The sequence below is a fragment of the Ooceraea biroi genome, chromosome 10 (assembly GCF_003672135.1).
Source record: "Ooceraea biroi isolate clonal line C1 chromosome 10, Obir_v5.4, whole genome shotgun sequence".
Classification (NCBI taxonomy): domain Eukaryota; kingdom Metazoa; phylum Arthropoda; class Insecta; order Hymenoptera; family Formicidae; genus Ooceraea; species Ooceraea biroi.
The window spans coordinates 1602418-1620124 of NC_039515.1; the positions used below are offsets into that span (position 1 = coordinate 1602418).

The 17707-nt window shown below is 42.1% G+C and overlaps 1 protein-coding gene across 12 annotated transcripts; it reads right to left on the bottom strand.

Annotated features, from left to right (window-relative positions):
* Positions 1–774: 774 nt before the first annotated feature.
* Positions 775–16519, bottom strand: LOC105274728 (diacylglycerol kinase theta). 12 transcript variants are annotated; one of them, XM_011331074.3, is made up of 18 exons: positions 14950–16511; positions 12272–12351; positions 12064–12166; positions 11681–11901; positions 11224–11395; positions 9116–9259; positions 7440–7571; positions 7220–7354; positions 7009–7126; positions 6678–6865; positions 6355–6567; positions 6090–6224; positions 5817–5991; positions 5387–5706; positions 5009–5297; positions 4760–4919; positions 4501–4608; positions 775–3992 (listed from the first exon to the last, which is right to left on the bottom strand). In XM_011331074.3, the coding sequence occupies exons 1-18, from the start codon at positions 15083–15085 to the stop codon at positions 3897–3899; spliced, it is 2925 nt and encodes a 974-aa protein (XP_011329376.1). In that variant the 5' UTR covers positions 15086–16511; the 3' UTR covers positions 775–3896. The 12 variants fall into 12 exon arrangements, 11 of the variants coding, with proteins under 11 accessions (XP_011329376.1, XP_011329373.1, XP_011329375.1 ...); XM_011331071.3 differs by having other exon boundaries at positions 775–3199; positions 14950–15085; XM_011331073.3 differs by having other exon boundaries at positions 3086–3199; positions 11239–11395.
* Positions 16520–17707: the final 1188 nt, after the last annotated feature.

Genomic DNA, 17707 nt, shown 5'->3' on the forward strand with positions numbered 1-17707 from the left:
AAATAAAAAAGATTTATCCCGAAAAATTAAGTAGTTTTTGCACGGACTTTTCAAACCACCCTCGTATATATTTTATTATATATAAGTTATTATTCAAATTAACACACACACCATAAGAATAAGTCCATTTTTTTGTAGTGACTTTGCAGATGCATTTGATATCCAACGAGAGACTAGGGTTTCTAAGGATTCCGCCTAAATGCATGTAACTCGTGATCTAAGATACCTGGACACTTGAGATTAAAGATGAGACTACTTAAGATATTTGTATACTTTGCATGTTCATGCGCCATTATTGAATTTTATGATATGCCAGTATATGTATATATAATAAATGTAAATAAAATTATAAATAATAATAATGTAGAATAAATAAAATGTCTGTCGTACCATACTCATGATGGATGTAAACAGATAATTTCCTCATCCGCGCTCTATTTCTTGAACATCATCTATTCCAATCGAGACACTGGAGGGGTATACACGTGTGCACGCGCGCGCGCACGTATGATACATATATATATGATGAACACGTACCAAGTACATGTAAAAGAATAAATAATCGTAAATAAATTTCCCCTTTTTCTTTATTTTCTCATTCAAAGTGAATACAAGCGTGAATGAAAATATCCGACAAGGTAAATTAACCGTAAGAATTACACGTAAAGGAGCAAATGCAAAATTCAAGATACACAAGTAGATACACACACACATACACAAGTATAAGAAATATAGGTAAAACATAGAATATCTCTAAATGAATAAACAGTCATCTTTATAGCACATACATTGATTTATTATACATAGATTGTTCATAGCTTATTGTTTCTCTATGTTTTTTTCTTTTTTTTAAATAGCAGCAGCAAATATACTATAGTTTGGTCAGATTAACAAATGTTCTCTGCAATCTGCCGTCGATGAGACTATTCATGCGGTACACCGGATGTGACATGAATAATCGAGCCTGGATTCATCATTGGCAGGTTGTGATGCAGAGGCCTGGTCAATGATCCGGGTATGACGGCCTCTGCTCAAATTTTGTAGTCTCTGATGAATTTTTTCATAATTATTTCCATAATTGAAGACATCCAAGAGAGGTCTAGGTAGGATAATTAACTAAGTTTTCACAGCGCGTACTAAAAGCGTACTAAGAGTCCTATCGTCTTGCTTCGACCACTCTCACGTATCAAAGGTACGCGCTGTCCTCCGTAAACGCTTACACGAAACAACGCAACGTAATTCAAAAGAGTCCTCTCCCAAAGATGCTCTTGCGCGTTAGAAAGTACCCGGCAAGTCGCAACGCTACTTTCTTTATTCCTCCATCGCCGTTGAATGCCGTCGCGATAAACTGGCAATCCGTCTTACAGTGTATGTTCCTACTCCTTCTTTTCTTTTCATAATATTTATATATATATATGTATGTATGTATATATATACACAATTGTTTGTTTTTTTTTGGCACCGAAGTAGTGAACGCGCGATGCCAGCAAAGGTCCAACGTGAACGTACGGGCCGAGTGTTCAAGAGCGACATTGGGTGAGAGTATCCGTTGTTCGCGTTCTGCCGTTCTCGATCAATGATCGCTCGTGAACAACAATGGCATTCGATAACACAGGTGTCGGTACGACACGAGGATCGGAACCTTGTGGAAGCTCGAAAACGGTATCGGGCCTGGATTCGCGCGTGGTCCTGTCCTATATACGTTGTCGTTCGTCACGAATAACGCTCGATACGAGTTTGACGAGTCGCGTTTCGACGATTTTTAGGTACATAAGCATGTTACAAGCTTCCTCCTCCTCCTTTTGCCATAGTTTATAAATATACATCTCTCTCTCTCTCTCTCTCTGTGTTCGCCCTTGCCATGTTACAAGTGGAATGTGTGTTGTATCGGTGGCATCGCGAAACTTTGTCGTTACAAGAGTCTGTCAGAGCCAATAAGGGTGATCGGTACACCGATGCCGATCCGCCTCCTTGATGCGAGCTCGTGCGCATTGTCCGTCAGACGTGTGTGTGTCTCGTCAGAGAGGCGGATCGGCAAAGCGCGCTCAGTTCGCATCATGCGGCCTTGTTACGGTTACGAAAGTTACATTAATTATATTCTTGTTAACCATACCCTAGGAAACTGACTGCCACTGGCTCTCAATGAAATCCAGACTGCCCAGCAGTCAGACGTACGTAACAATTATCACAACTTAATATCGTAATATTAATACAATATTATGTAAATATATTAATATTTATAATCATAAATATTCTACATGTGAGTGTGTGTGTCGTGTGGGTACATGTATACATGCATATGTATGTGTATATACGTACATACATATACATACACACACGCACACACAAATATATATATATAATAGATTAACAACTGACTTGTTTTCACTTGTTTTGTATCGTGCGATACACGTTTCGTATCGTAATCTTGTATAAATTGGTAAAGTACCATACGAAACGTGACATACATCATTTCTCTCTTTTTCAAATACCGAATTTGAAACATAAATAAAAATCAACGCCAACGTAAGCATGCGTGAGCGCATATAACTTTATTTTTTTTTCCAATACTGTTTGCACGCGCATGTGTGTGTGTGTGTGTGTGTGTGTGTTGTGTGTGTAGCATGTAGTGTGTGGATTTAGGATAACGTGTTAAAATCTATAGTAATTTGACTAAAAAAATATTGATCGATAAGCTACGTACAATGCTATAATTATCAACATTTAAAAATGAGATCTATCTTCTTGTTCTATTAATGTAAGAACAAACGAGACGACATTAAGAATCATTGAGTCGATAATGGATTTTATACTGCATATATGTATGTCGTGTAGTTGAAAACTTCATCTACCTGTCCCCTTGCTTCCTCCTCGAGTTCGAGCCGTGTTGTAGTTTTTTTTTTCGCGTTGTAAGTTGTAAGTACTTAATGTTAAGTTCGTACAGCGCAACCGCCGTCGGACGATTTCGAGGCCGATTGTATTTTGTTACGCTAATCGATCGAGTTCTCTATGGTGGCTATGGTGTTTGCTCGTTATCGCAACGTGTGTTCGATCTCTCACTTTCACATGATACGTTTTTACTCACTCAGAAGATATCTTCGTCCGGGTCGCTCGATGGTGCGGCCTGTAGCGCCAGCTGCATACTGGATTCTGTATTACGCCGCTTCATTTTACCCTTAGTCTTCTTCAGCATCGTAGCCTAGGAAGGGACAGGATCAAGGAACGCACAAAGGAACAATCGATAAAAGTGTCAGTCTCAAATGTCACTGACTCAATGACAAAAGATAGTACAAGTATAAGTAGAAAAAAGTATATACGAGTATACAATAGAAATGGAAATGGAAAGTCAACAAATTCAAAGAATCACTGTAGGAACAACTTGTACGTAGAGAAAGAAAGAGAAAGAGTAGGAAGGGAAGTAACGTTTATGTCGTATATAAAGCTAAACACTACTATGTCCGAGAGAAAGATATATACACATATATACATATATATATATATACACACACATATGCGCGCGCTCGCGCGCGCGCACACACACTCGCACATATATATGTATATATGTATATTGCGTCTAATCCACACATTACGACAAGCTCGAGCTAGCTGCATTGGATCGAGGCGTCGACAAGGTGTTACGGAAGTTGATTGGTCTGACATGCATCAACCGGGGATGGGACCGGGATTCTTTGATCAAGGACATTTGAATCTGAAGGCTTTAGAGACGGCACGACGGGTTTGTCACGGTCTGTCACGACACCGAGACTCCTCTACGTTGCGCATGTGCGCTTAGCTTACACGCGTCGAGGAGTCTAGGCTGTGATGTCGCGTATCCTCTCTAACGAGATACGATTAAACGATCGAGAGCGGTTGTAAGCGGTTGTGGTATGGTTGGATTACTCGTCCGTGCTCTTGCCCCCCTCCCCATTAGCAGGTAGAATCGACGGTTCGGTATTGCGACGCTTGATCTTACTTTTCTTCAACATGGTAGCCTGAAGTGAACAAAGGAACAAGGAGACATTAGTCGAGAGTGCGAGATTAGGGGAGGAAAGCATGCGCTGATAGGTATCGGCAATCAGGTCACGCTTTTACGGAAAATACGTAGAGTAAATTGTAATACGAAACGAAAAAAAAGAGTACCACTACGAAACTAATACATACGGATGCTCTTGTTAAAAAGAAGAAAACGAAAAAAAAGGAAAAAAAAAAAGAGTTACGTGCCACAAGAACGTACGCCCCATTATTCTACGTAAACCCGAACAGTGAGGATGGTGACGCCATCGTTAGTCACCATCGTTCATTATCGTTATCGCGTCAGTTAACCGGCGTTATGCTTGAAATATCGTTACATTCAACACGAGATCGAACGGCACACGGAATCGATCGCGTGACTCGGCGAATCTACACGTTTACACGTTCTGTCGGTTATTCTTGTGGAATTATGGGGGGATTTTGTAAGATCATACGTCAAGATGATCCAAGACTGTGTCCAACTGTTACCTTGAGCGCTGATTTCAATACCACGATATCCCCGGGACTCTGAACCCACGGTTCACCGTCCACTTGTACAGGTATGTCTGAGTTTAAGTGAATTTTTATATGTCCGCCCTATCGATTGAAATGCAGCGAATAAGAGCGAGTCAAGATACACACGTCACGCTCGATACAGAGTTGCTACTCTTGCGCAGCGTTACTTTCTATCATTATTTTTTCTCCATTTTTCTTTTTTTTTCTTTTTATTGCTTTCATAAATATCTACCTGCGCTATCCTCATAGCTCCACGTAGACCCGATTGTATTTGTCCGAGATGCATGACGCCCGTGACTCCGACGACTTCCAGCATACCGTCCCAATGATTCGGTGTATAAAATTGATCTTCTTTGGTATCTGGTCCCCAAGGATTAGCACCAGAACCCCAACTAAATTGACACGACAGAAATGAAATCAGAATTTCATTTACCAGCCATTACTCTCCTCTGTTAAGAGGTAAAAAAGATTATCACCTTACCTTAATATGTTCAGTATAATTATTCCTTCCACTTGTGGTAATTCGACCAATTTGCCGTCTACTTCTAGTCGAATCTCTTTGTGCAGATCTTTGCATGGTTTGCGTCTGACCATCTTACGTAATCCCATCGTTACGTACACGCCTTTATTTCGTAACCTGCTCTTGAATTTGTTCGGGTTTTCCTCCCTCGCGTTATGAAAGTCCAAACAAAGATCCGCGTCGACGCCGATGCCAAAATAATTATTCATTACATATATTTGCGTATTGTCTTCACTGGTCGAACCAGCACCTGCATAATGTATCAGTTACGTAAATAAATGATCGCGCGTGTCTAATCGTCTTCTCGCGGAGACTTGTCTCGTCTTGTTTCTCACTCACCCGCGGCATTGCAAACTACTTGAGTTTGTTCCTTCTCTTCGGGATGAAACACCACGGTCCATCTGTCCAATATTATTTCTTCCGCGTCGATTACGTCACGCAACAGGTTTAGCGGGTCCTCGTCACCCGTGTATCCCGAGCCCCAACACAGCACGCGGGCGAGATCGTTGCCCGTTCCCAAGGGTACAATCGCGCAAGCCGGTGAGGAACATTCGCTATCCTGACCTACGTTATCCAAACATTGTAATACCCAACCTATCGTCCCGTCACCACCGCAAACCAATATCTTGTAGTCCTTTATGTGACGGAAAACGTAAAGTCTGTAACAGATAAACGGCGCGCTTACTTTTTGAGTTTACCCTCGCAAGATATCGTACGTCGATGCACGTGCAAAATTCACGTTACTTGAATCGTCGCGTGATTCGCTTACCCGGGGAGAGGTCCGCCGTTATCAAGATCAAACACTTGATAAGGATTTAACAGCTTACGAAAACTAGAAATCAGCTGGAGTCCTTGACAACCGCCAGATTTCACATTTACAAAGACGAGCAGCGGTTGAACGCCCGATGGTACCATACTTGGCTCGATGCTCGGTAAAAGCATCACTGGCGAGAGTAGAGAGAACCAAATTAGCAAAACAGTTGAAATACTTGTAAAAATTTACCAACTACCGATCCTTTTTTTCGTTGTGCGTTATGCGTACCTAGAAGATGCTTGTCTTCGTATTTGGACTCTCGCAACGCGTACAATGCTCTAACCGCTTTGTTCGAATCTTCGTATATAATGACCATCGAACCATATTCGTAATAAATTGGGCCAATAGACGAGAACCTATTTTCTGAAAAATTCACAACGTGATCACTACGTCGAATCTGTATCACCTGTAGATGAATATTTCAAATTTCACGGCTAATCTCCCTAGACTGACATAGATTTTGAGAGTTTACTCTTGCCACATGTTTGCTAACCTTTTCCTAAAAACTCCGTCAACATGTTCTCGTAGCTTCTTTCGGAAAGGTTCGGCGGTAAATTGCCCACGAATAAAGCCAAATTAGGACCATGAGGATCTTGCTTCAACTGTAGATAGAACCGCATCAGTTCCATCTGTCTGATGGAATCTTTTCCCAGCTTCTTGACGATATCCCACGGTCTCTCGTCCCAAGATAAAACCCTCTCTGTCACTGATAAATAAAAAATGCACCCTTGTATCCTCCCGCGCGCAAGTACGCGAAAACGAAATACCTTTCATGGATACTTGAATCGACAAAATGAAATATAATAAGTAACGTACCTCCACGATCTAGAAGAATTTCACTGCATCTGTAGTCGTCGCAGTTGAAATTTTGTAAACCAAACTTCTCCAGCGCTTCGTTTATCAAATCTGCGACCGTTGTTGCTTCACTGACGGATACTATGCAGAATGACTCTGATACCTGCAATTTGCCGGGATAAACCCGTACCTCTCCGACGTCGTTATCTCTGAAATAAATTACAACAAGTGTACACACACGTAGGTAGATCGTAATCGGTAAATCGCACTTTAATCTCATCACTTTAAAACTTGGCAAATCGAAATTTGTCTGGATGTATAGATAATCATAGGAGATGTAGCGTAGACTTACTTAAATCGCAAGAACACAGCCGGACGTTTGCCTTCTTTGCGATTTAAACTTAAAACGGGCGTCGGGTCACACAACTCGATTTCCTCCGCGGCATACAGGTCGGTCAAGTAAAAGTTGCCTGTGTTTATTCGCAAACAGGTGGTTAGATGGAAATTAGGAAATTTATCAAACATGAGAGACTCGTTTGAAATAAGATGCTTTGCATGCGTACTAGGATCTTTTGTGATGTGAAATGCGCGCAGTGCCAATGTGAGTACTTGCTCCGTCGTAGCCTGCCTGGGTACCGAAATCACTCGAAATATTCGCCGTCTCAAGGAACTGTTGCCATCGTACACCTTGATCATCTCTGCACGAGAATGTCAGATTCGACGGATCAGAGAAATGGAAAAATTGGAAAAGTGCTGATTCAAAATTCTGTGATATAGAGATACCTTCGTCACCTCTTTCTTTGTCTTCTTTCTCTTTGGGAGAACGCGGATCACGGCTGTGTGCTGCGCCCTGTGCCGGTTCCCCATTATCACGATACCTTGCATCGCTACTAAATTCTTCTGATATGCTCCGTGCTGTGAACACGAAGGTACACATTTCGAGAAAGGTGGAAACGTTACTAACACGTGACATACGTTAATACGTCCTAAATGAGAAGCAAATCCAAACGTAATTTACATTTCGTAATTTTGTCAAATTTAATCAAATTAATTGACATTTCTTTCTTTCTTCCTGTTGCCGACTGCGTCGAATTTACAAAGCAAATTTACTCGGATTTCCCATTACTCAGATAACATTAATGGTATTTATTAAACAGCAAATGAATATCGAAATGATTCTCAATAATCTCTATTGTATTATCTTGTAAATTATGTTAAAGTAACAATTTCAATACATCTTGAGTAATTCTACTTGACACAATTTATCATTTTTATCATTAATTATGTGAAACATTGACAAAACAGCAGTACATCAACTAATTCGAAGAGAAGTTTCAGAACAATTTCAACATGTACAGAGCATCATAATGATTCTGCTTGTCATTCAAGAATAAATTACATGTCTCTTACCATCGATTATTTACGATGGGTTTGTACACGATAGGAGGAGTTAATCAATAGTATTCTTGGACTTCATTTGACTGCATAGTAGAGTGATAAGCATCATGGAATCTCATAGCATCCAGTGGGCTGAATGACAGTGCATGCACTGAAGCGCAACATACATACATGCTAAAACGTAAAACAGTAACAAAATAACATTCATAAAAAGAAAAAGTGCATCGTGATATTTGTAATGTAAACGCATGTCATGTCAATTTATCATAAAATTGGACAATTTCGTACATTATTTGCTTTCTGAATTAACTTTTAGTTGGATTCATGTAAACACGTATCAGTCTTACTGCTCTTGCTCGCTCTCCCTTTCTGTCCCTTTCCCGCCCCCTTTTGTCAATTTACATACTTAGTCGCAAGTCAATGACGAATTTACGAGATGTAAAGAGCAATCTTATCACGAGAAAAATTGCCTGCAAAAGAAAAAGATCTGAATCTAATTTAGACCCACGAAATGTCGCGAGTTGTCTCCATCTATCACATGTGAAAAATGATGAAATGCACGCGATAAATACGATTAGAAAGATTTACGTGTCATGTTGTTAATGTTTGCAAGCGCGCGATTAGAAGCTTGCACAACAAAATATATGTATCTACTATTAAGAGAAATATATTCGTCGACGCAACGAGCAGCGAAATGTTGCTCGATAATACAATAATTTCGCAAGATGTGACAAAGCAAGCCAAGTATTTACATCGCTGTTACGCAAAAATAGAGAGAAAAAAGATGTAGAAATAAATACAATGACATCTTTTCAGTGGAACATTTTTACTCTGGCAGTTGCACACGCGCACACACACACAACTGCAAATATCAAATATGTATAAATGATTAAATGTTCCATTAAATGTATACATACGAGTTGTAGAGATAATAACGACGATAACGATCAGCTACAATGTATTTCGACTGATTCTCGATTCTGTATTCGGCACGTACATTACTTTGAGTCGAATACGTTCACACAGAGATGAAAGTCTGACGATGATAATATTCTAGATACCTCGAACATAAGGAGGGGAAGCATGACAATTTCCATGGCAGCTACGTGGCAAAACTAGCGAAAGGCGCCTCAAAGCTTCGGCTAGGTGGCCTGCAGCCCCATTTTGTTCACTCTCAGCGAAATCGAATTGCTCTCCGACGTTATCTTCACATAGAAGCAAAGATGGACCGAATATTTTAACGGTTACAATTCCATAAGAGATATCACTTGTCTTTACACACATACGTTTGTAATACGACATGTCCATTACGATGGTACTGTCTACTGTCGATTCGATTCGATTCGATTTAATATCACGATTCCTACGATATCAAGCAGGTGTTGCACAGAACGGTCTTTAATTATTACACTAATCTTGACGCGGGATGTTATAGCTTTCAGTTTATATATATATATGTGTGTGTCATATATGTATCATATATGTTGAATACATTATTCCGCAATGCCAATATTAATCCAATTGCAAAGTTTTGTGAAATGGCTGCGGTGTCTATTGAAATACACGTTACGCCTATTAGAAGCACATTAACAATGGATAAAGAGCAACCAGCAACAGAAGCTGCAGTTTACAAATTTACAGACATACCGTGAACAAAATGTAATTGAAACAACAAATTTCAACGTTGCTTGAAAGTAAGCTGCAAATTGTAAATATTTTACTTTTAATCCCTGTACGTAGCACTTGCCACAGAAATTTACTCCAAAATACGCTGGACGAGACGCTGTAATTTTACGAGTAACGGCTGCTATGATCAACAGAGGAGCATTCTCGTACTTACTAACTTGTTGCTAGATTAATGTATCTTTATATTTGTTTCCGTCTTAGGATCGTATTTGCAAAGTTGCGCGGAAAGCTGAGAGTGTGAGAAACTGCAAGTAGCACATATAATTATCAGAGATATCGGACACTTTGGCCGATGATTGAAATAATAATTTGGCTATTAATAAGGTTTAATGTGACTATAAACTTACGATAATAAAAATTGATATACATATGTCAAGAGAGAAAACAATGAAAGTTTGAGGTGATATAATCCTTTAGGATATAAATAGGAATTTCTCGTATCATATCGAAAAAATTCAATGTTGCATGCTCCGAAAAGGAGGAAGAACATGTATACAAACATGTTTACAAACTGACAGTACTTGTACACGTGATATATTATACACGTGCACGTGAAAAAAGATGTGAAGAGAGTGAATGCTAAAAAATGAAAACATGCATAAATTTATATACCAAGAATCGATTATATCTTTGTAACTGGCTTGTATCTGGCGCCAAATAAGGCAATTTCGTATATTATACATATCCCTTTGAACTTTGGTACAATGTACAATGTATTCTGCTACTGGTCGTTTTTGGTGCATATTTGTATACGTGTGTATATGTGCTATGCGTAGTAAAAATGGACGTAAAATTTCATACATGTATGACTTACGAGAGATGTAAACATAATAATGGTGCCAATACTGAATAACACTAAAACGCTGAATGATCGATTTAAAGAACATTATAAAGCGCTAATCACAACAATTAAAATTTACGATGCATCAATGAAAACTCCTGATATATAATTTATCTGTTCAATTAAACGGACTATACTCGAGGAGTCTAACTAAACGGACCATACTTGCCATTATTTGTTATCTGAGTCTGACATTATTACTGTTTGAGTCTATCTCGCATAATTCAGGCGTGATACTTGACGCGACAAAGACACGCAAGTTATTACAATACTCGCAAGTGTATTCTATAGGTACCTGTATATAGGTAACCGCGTGCATCGATAAATATCGTTTTACGTTGTAAGATTATAGATAAAATGTAATTTGTATTTGTGGTAAAGTGTGTCTTGTTAAAGTGCAAAAATCTGTTTCATTTATCAAGTTTGTCTTTTCTTTTTTTTTCCTGTGAAAAAGATTTGTTTTACACATACACACGCACGCACGCGCACGCACATGCGCACTTTATCGAAACTTTATTCCCAGTATGTGTGGGAGTGATTAATAAAATATTAGAATGCTTCGTGGCACGCGATAAAGCGCAATTGTTCATTCCATTATTCTAATTACCTGGTAACAGGCACAATTACACGGCAGACACTTACGGCAAGAATACTCACGCGCCAGCACTTCTTTACGACGCACTTGTACTCCAATAATGGCTTCCATGGGAACTTCGGTACGCGGAATACTAACTGCATGTGGCGGCAGGTAAATTGGTTCCAAGTTACCAAAGGTGCATTCTTGGGGAATATTCTTGTAACAATATGCGTGCAACTGAGAGACGAAATCAAATTTATCATCAAGTATTTCGTTAGGCGGGAGAGCTTTAATCATGCCAACGACAGACACGCGCACAGGCACGCACGCACGCACGCACGCACGCACGCACGCACGGACACACGCACATCTACATCAGACTCGAGAGAGATTGGTATCACGTATATAATTCTTCTGTAATGTTTGATTCTACTTTGTATTTTAATAATTGAATTTTAACTGACAAATAGTCGTAAAGCAAAGTAAAGGCAAAGATAACACGTAGTAGGAATCTTTTTTTACCGTCATGCCGCACCACTCGCAACGAAACCCAGAAAGGCACTCGGCAGAAAAACAACTCTTCTTGCATACGGCACATTTCGAACTGCTCGGAAGATTGCCTTCTCGCCAATGATGAGTGTGTTTCACCGCTGATAGTTCCTTCCCAGGTAAATACGTGGCATTCTCGTTACAGTTTGCCACTGCAAAGTCCTGGCATTCTATGTGCACGAAGTACTCGCATACTACGGTGGAAACAAACGGATTATTTATATTTTACGAGCGCACCTGCCAACACGGCAGAAATTTAAGAAATTTAAGAAAAATCGTAATCGATATCGATAAATAACGATTCCGACGAGAATCGAAAAAAAAGAATCGAAATCGGTTGAGAATACAAATCTTACTTTCACAATGTATGGATAGATTATCATCCAATCGTTTCCGACAAACGTTGCAAAATTTCCTTTTACGATGTACTTGTTCGGACCAACAGTGTGCAACCGGGTTCTGCAATGGAAAAGTAGAGGGAGGCTGTGTTAGAGGAATGCTTGCTTTTAATCTTGATAAAAATTGTAAAAAAATAAAAAGGATAGATTATTTATTGCACCTTACCTTGATCAGGCTTGCCGCGATGCTGGAGCAGGGAGAGACGACGGCCTTGAGACAGCGGTCGTGCACCACGAAGTTACACACTGCAATAAAGAGAAGCGACTCTTGAATCGTTCAGATAGATAGCAAATACGTAATAATTGGAAAAATTCCAAAGAACACGTCGCATGTAGATGATAACGTTGCAATATTATGTTCATCTTCAAATGTTTAATATAATTGTATTATATTATATAGAAAAGCTAAAAATTGATTCGATTCGAGCATCCCCTTCCTTATTCTTGGGCCCTTTATAGTATCGAGTTTGCGATCACGACGCAAGTATCGCATATTCTTTACGAGAACAGCAATGATCGAGCAATTTTATCGTGCTCTCTTACGACGCTAATCAGGCAAGATGTGGGAAATTTGTCGCATCGACGCGCAGGTGCAGCCCGAAATAGTACTATGCATTCGCTTCGTTAAGAAGGCGCCATCAGCCACCATCGATGATCGACCGTCGTTCCACGAATGCCGAGTTAACTTTAACTCCTCGAGTGGGTAGTTTCGATAGAGGGGAAGGAACAGGAGTTTGTCATTACCGTAGAAAAAAATTGACATCCAAATGTTTGTCCGAATGTTTCGGCTCGAGTAAACGTTCCCTGGGTGGCCACTTTTTGCACCTACCACACGCGTCATTCATATTAAAATGTTTCAGTATGCCGTGTAAACATCATAACCTTTAATGGCTCGGAACACTCGCATCACGTGTTTGGATATTCGTGACTTGATGTAACTTTGATGTAACGAAACACAACGCGACGGAAAACACAAACTCGACAAACTTGCGTGTTTCACGTCCGACGGATTCGACGAATCGACGGACACGTCGAATCTGAAACGCAAAGTTCAAAGATGTGCGTAGAGAAAAACGCGCGAGTCTCGAATAAATTGACAAGAGAACTGTCGAAATTTCGTCTCGCTGGCAAGACTGAAATGCCAAGTATAATTCGCAGATATAAAAACAACTTTATTTAAAGCAACCGACAGTGACGCGATCAATACGTTGTAGCGAAGTTTACCTTGAACAATGCCTTTAAAGATGTGTAACATTTTATCTCTTTGTTGCTCCGAAAAGTATATATATTTATAAATATAATATATACATGTGTGTCGTGCCCGAAATTTCCCTGACATTTCAGCTTGCGTGGTTTTCGCAAATTTCAACGTTATTGATCAGCATCTGGCTGGCAGAAAGATTCTTTTTCCAAAGGATGTTTACGCGTAATAAGATCTCAACCGGATGGAACGGAGTCTCGAGCTGGCCAGGCACTCGAGGACGAGTTTGAACGAAAACTGTCGTAGGATCTGCACGATTCCGTGACGTAAAGCGGCTCAAACATAAAATGCCTCATGTATAAGAAAGGTGCACGATATGAAAGATGTTTACGAATGCCTAGAATAAACACGTCCACATTGGAGAATCGTGTCGATCTCTCGACACATGACAATATCTTTCTGTCGCGAGCAACCATCATTGCTACAGGCTACTGCCGAGTAACGACTTGCACTGAAAGCTTCGTATCATTATCGTATCGTATCGTATCGTAGTGGCTCGCGTCCCAAGTATCGGATGTTTTACCAAGTATCGTCGCTCGGCCGCTCTTGGTTCTCGCGCGAACGTTCTGTATTCTTTATCGTAGTGTTAGATGCCTTGGATATAGCTACAGCTGAAAAGCGTACATGACACACGCGTCGCGGCAAATTGTCGCGGCTCGCGGAGAAAGAAAATGACCTAAATCCGTAATCCGAACGAGCGGACGTCGCTTGATGTACGTCTGAAGCAGTGTTCTTTCGATCGAACATTCCGACATGTTCGAAAGAGTGCGAACGAGCTCGGACACGGATCGTTCGGCCCGCGTTACAATGAAGGTCCTTTACGCCTCTTTACCCGTCAGCGAGCTCTCATGCTTGCCCCCCCCCCCCCCCCACCAAAGAGGCAACCCTCTTTGCCGCCAAGCGCCCCCTTCCTACTCCACTTTGGCAACCTTATCCGTGGTCTTTCAGCCATCCTACCCCACCCCTCGCGATCAATGCTGGTGAAAAGGTGGGCGCGCGTCGCGCTCGCGCCCTCTGCGTGTGCTTATCGCCGCCTCCCTCTTCTCTTTCTGTTTTTCTCGATGAATCTCTTTCTCTCTCTCTCGCTCCGTGCTATTGCATAGATTTCGAACGGCTGACGCGTGTTTGCCGATTGCGAGAGGCATTAAATGCCGGGGCTCAAGCGCGCAGGGTTCTCACCCTCTCGTGCGCGAGTAACGCTGCCGCACCTGCCATTCATCCGTTGGAATCGGAATCGACGCTGACTGATCTCGTACCGAACTTTACACATTGACCTCATCGTCTCCGCGATCGTTGCTGCTCTTTTTCACATTGGGCTAGGCTATTGTACGACTAGCAAACTAGCGACGAGAGGGAAAAAACTACGTCTACGTTAAACTCCAGTTTTCGCATGATAAAAGGCAGAGAAAACGAGCCTGACAATTGCGCAAGTATATCCGTAGCATGCACAGCATCCCGCCGTGCGCATCCTCCGCCGTAGACGAGACAGCGATCGAGAGATGCGTGCACACTCTCTCTCTCTCTCTCCCTTTCCTCCCTGAAATCTTGAGCCCCTTCCCCCTGATAGAGTCGAAAGATCCTACCTTCGCAGATGTACCCCTGCTGTATGAGGCCCCAGAGCATGTCCGTGCAGCTATGGCAGTACGTCGGCTTGTGAAAGGTTTTCTTACTGAAGCTGTGCCCATGGCTGGCTGGAGTCTCGGCCGAGACCGACGCCATATTCCCCGTTCCACCGCGGAACCGTTCACGCCAGATTTTCACCGTGAAGCTACGCAGGGCGCGCCGCGCGACGATGACAACATAATTACACGCCCGACACTACGTAATCTCGGAACCGTACGCGTACATAATTGCGCTGCTGCGGTGGTAGTAGCGGTCGAGCGCTCGCTGCTGGCCCACTTGTCGCACCGTCCTCGTCGTCGTCGTAGTCGTAGTAGTACCGTCGTAATCGTGTCGTACGGCACCTCGCGACGTCGTGCCTAACACGACGCATTATTCCTCGAGTTGCGCCTCGGAGCGACCGACGCGCCGGCAGCCACGATCGCGCGCGCCAGATGCGTCGTCGTCGGCAGCCGCCAATCCACCAGCGATCGTCGCTGCTCTCTCGCGGACGCCGCCGAGCATCACCGTCGCTGCTGCCACTGCCGCCACCGCCACCGGAAGTCTCGCTCGCCTCGTTCGCGTTCGCGTTCGCGTTCGCGGTGCGATGCGTGTGCTCGCGCGCATCCGACGACAAACTCCCGATCCACCGAGCGAACGCCGCCGAGTGGCCGCACTGACATCAGCCCCTTTTCGTCACCGGCCAGTGGCGGATGCGCTGCCCTAGCGGCCTAAAGTGGGGCGTCATGCGGGGGGAGAGAGGCGAGCCGAGCCGAGAGCGAACGAGAGCGAACGACAGCCGCCCTCTTCCGAGCGAACGAGAGCGCCACAGCCTCAAGGGCGTGCTCTTTTCTTTTCCCCTTGGCTGATCTCCACGCGCGACGCGACGCGACGCGACGCGACGCAGCGCGTCGCCGTCGCTCTCTCGCTCTTCAAATTCTATATCCGCTCTATATCACTATTTTCGCGCTTTCCGACCTTCCTCCCTCTCTCTGCTCGCCTCGCGATAGATTTCGCTCCACGTGGAAACGCCGTCGCGGCGCCTCCTCTCTCCTCCTAGAGATCCCTCCTAGAGACGAGCTCTGCGAACGCGATTTCATCCACCGGACGTCGCTCTCGATTTCCACGGGACACACAACGAGCTTTCCTCTCTGATTTCCCTCTCGCGAGCGAGTCTACGTTTTTCACTTTTCTCCAATCCGATCTTGTAGTTTTCAGCGGCACGCTGTCTCCAACCCCTCAAACTTACTCCCGTTTCGTGCGAGGTGCGATCGATCTCTCGGGGAACACCGAGAGACCGACTATCTTGGCGAATCCACGGATACACCGACAGCACGGATCGCTTGCGCGTTCCAGTCGACCTCGACCGAGCGCGATCGATCGGCCCTCAGTGCCGTTAATGTCGTTAACGTCGTAAACGCGGAGCGGTTAACACATCGCCTGACGTAAATCAGCGCAACTTGACGCACGTTTGCACGCACGCAGCAAGACGCTCGACGTCGACGACAGTGAGACGCGCGATGGCGATGGCGTCGACGTCGACATCGACGTCGACGTCGCTTTGCCTCGCGCGCCGACGCGATTCCATCTGGCTCTCGCGCAACGCGCTCGCGCCTGCAAAAGCGTTTCGCGGCGTGCCGCGCGATCCGCGGCGCGCCGCACAGTGGATCGAAACCACCAATTCAGTGGACATCGACTAAAATTTTGTTTGAAATACAATTTTGTGCAAAGATCGGTTTTAATTAAATAAAATTTGTTTTTTTAAACATATTTCCATAATATTTTCATGATATTAATGATATTTTCCCAACGAATATAAACAATAATTAAAGGAAAAGATGTTCCTCTTCGGCTTCAGTAAAGCAAATGTTTCCAGAAGCATTAAAGTTATTAAAAATAAAAAATATAGATGTAAAAGATGAAGATATAAATATGAGCAATTCTGAGGATTCTGAATGAAAATAGTATGATACATATATTATACATAATCATAAATGTAAAACATGTTGTAGATTGTTCATTAAAGATTATTTTTCTTTTTTAGTCTTACACACACACAAAATTTCCATTTCTTAATATGATTTTGTTATAATTATTTAAATTGTTTTATTCTAGGAGGAGGACAATCCCTTTAACATAACTTGCGCAAGTCTAGCTTGTTCTTTACTTATAGTGCTAATTAGTGAAACCAAACAGGAACTTCTTTTCCTTCACTTATTTATATACTTGTTTATATTTATTTAATTAAAATCGATTTCTGAACAAAATTATATTTCGAATGAAATTTCGGTCGATGTTCACAGAATTGATGGTTTCGATCCATGACGGGGGATAATGATGTACAAGAGAAAAGATCGCAAGAGATCGCAGCTGAAACCTACGTGAATTTTTTCTACACAAATAGTTCTTTAAACCCTCATATAAAAGATCTTGGACAAATACGGACTTTTTTTTAAATCACTAATAAACGTATAGGAATTGAGTTATAATTTTGTTGTAACTCTTCGCAAAGGAAAATTCGTAAAGAATAATGAAATCTGGTTAAAGGAAATGATGAAAACATAAGAAAAGAACCATAGAATTGGGATTTATGCAATAGACAAAAATACATAATCCTTTATACAGAATACAGCGAATAGAAGTGGACGATTTCTACTTTACGAATTTCATTTATCACAGGACTTTGGGAATTTGACATACCTACAGCATCTATATTACTCATTAATCTATATTTCCTGCTTT

Coding starts and splice junctions, on each gene's coding strand:
- LOC105274728 (XM_011331071.3), bottom strand. CDS start 15,085: ATGGCGTCGGTCTCGGCCGAGACTCCAGCCAGCCATGGGCACAGCTTC. Junction 7,572..9,115: donor TTCCCCTCCTTATGTTCGAG/GTATCTAGAATA, acceptor TCGTGTTCACAG/CACGGAGCATATCAGAAGAA. Junction 4,920..5,008: donor ATTATACTGAACATATTAAG/GTAAGGTGATAA, acceptor GTGTCAATTTAG/TTGGGGTTCTGGTGCTAATC.